Source organism: Orycteropus afer, unplaced genomic scaffold (genome assembly GCF_000298275.1).
Source record: "Orycteropus afer afer isolate SDZICR_OR568_19922 unplaced genomic scaffold, OryAfe1.0 scaffold00051, whole genome shotgun sequence".
Taxonomy (NCBI): Eukaryota; Metazoa; Chordata; class Mammalia; order Tubulidentata; family Orycteropodidae; genus Orycteropus; species Orycteropus afer.
In genome coordinates this window covers 15047587-15049474 of record NW_006921638.1, presented here as the reverse complement: position 1 = coordinate 15049474, position 1888 = coordinate 15047587, and the positions used below count along the sequence as shown (strand labels likewise).

General features: G+C 32.3%; 1 protein-coding gene across 1 annotated transcript in view; it reads right to left on the bottom strand.

Moving 5' to 3' along the window:
- Positions 1-667: 667 nt before the first annotated feature.
- The window catches only part of LRFN5 (leucine rich repeat and fibronectin type III domain containing 5), an 11486-nt gene continuing 10265 nt past the window's right edge, over positions 668-1888 (bottom strand). The window contains exon 4 of the mRNA XM_007938594.1: positions 668-754. Within this exon, the coding sequence (XP_007936785.1) occupies positions 668-754 (87 nt within the window). The remainder of the gene's footprint in view (positions 755-1888) is intronic.

Here is a 1888-nt window from a genome sequence, read left to right as displayed (position 1 = left end):
TCATATGTACATGTTTGCTTTGCCTTATGGCTTTTGTGTCATATGCTTTCCATCCTTGCATTTTTCCTTAGTACAGTAAATCATTCCATTTATTTTCTATCAGAGTTACTGATTAACTTTTTATTCATCTGTATATTAAAAGTTTCTCTAAAAGAACTCTTTTCTTGGTTACTGAATCTGTAGCAGAGATTTTATGATAAAGTTTAGATTTTTAAAACTGTGGCTAATAATAAACGTAAACAATCAGAGGTCAAATTTATGAAAATCCTGCAGCAATGATCTAAAAGCTAGTGTGAGTAATTGTGGAATATAGGGTATTTCTTGTACATGCCTACACACACATGTACACATACTCATGCACACAGAACCCATACATTTGTTGATATGAATACAGCAAATGCTGGATAAACGCAAACTGGGGAAGTCTTCCTATCTGTACTGTCACACATGAAGTATCTATTGTTTTACCAGTTTTATTTTAAGCATAAAAATCATTGCCAAGTATAAGGTGAATTTATATTTAAGTGCTAGTTTATGTATGGAGGAATTATCACTAAGTTTATCAGTTGCCCTTCCCTCTTGTTTTCAAATAATATTACTGGAATTGTAATTTTATTCTATAAGGATTGTATAAAATACTTTCAAATATGTTAAGCTCATTCTATTTCTAGACACATGCTTGAAGGCTCCTAAACAAGAATTTCAGCATCGAGAATATTCTGGCTAATGGAATTGAAATAATTATTTTAATCCTCTACCTTCAGAAGAAGTAGAAAAAAATTGTCCTAGTTAGTGACACCTCAGATTGATTAGTTACAGAACACACAGATCTGAGTAGCTATTAGCACAAGGGATTTCTGCCACTCTCTACCTCACTTCATTTACAGGAAATAAAATGCTGACAGTGTGAAAGGCTCTAAGCACACAGCACAGCACAGAGGTCACACTCACTTCCAAAGGACATGGATTGGTCCTGCTGACCGTTGTACAAATGATAGGCCTGCTATAGCATGAATCATTTACCAAGTACCAAGAATAGTTACATTGAGATCATATGGGAACTGAAATCTGCTAATAGAAATGCAGTGAGGAGTTGATTAATGAGTGAATGATGCATTGCTACTAAATGATGTTAAAATTATTCTTTGCCCATGTATTTGTTTCTCTTCATAAGGCTTCTAAGAAGAACAGCTTGGCCAATGCATGGAAAGAAAGTTTCTAGACATAAGGACACAATTATCTGTTTCATAAAGGGAACTAAAGAAATATTCAGCTTCATTTTTTTAAAAAAAGTTGATGTATTTCATATATGCACAGTCTCCACATAAACCAAATACAAAGCACACAATACACCTATGAATTGTATGTTTTTAAATAACAATTTGCTGAAATGGCTATTGAATACACCAGATTTTTATTATTTGTGTCTGAGTGGTAGATTTTGACTGATTCATTATTTTTCATTTTTTTTTTACTATATTTAACAAATTTACTATAATTGCTATTAATTATGATAGAAAGTCATGTTTTAAAAAATATTTGATATTTATCACGTTGACAAGCCTTGTGCAATCTTGAGTAGTACACAGAATCCAAAAGAAATTACTTTTCTCTAAATTCCACCTCTAACAATGTGGCACAGTAAATAAACAAACACAATGATATATAATATGTACTGTGAAATGTGACTATTTTAGAAATTACTTCAACAGGTCAATTGAAAAATGACTCAGACAGACACTGGCCTCTCCTGCTTCCCAATTTTAATATGACATTTAGCATCATTCTGGATCCTGCTGCTTCTGATGGATTAAGCATTTACTTCTGAATCCCTTTCTAAAGAAAGTCTAACTTTGAAGTCAGTTATATGTACAAAATCAGAGGCTAA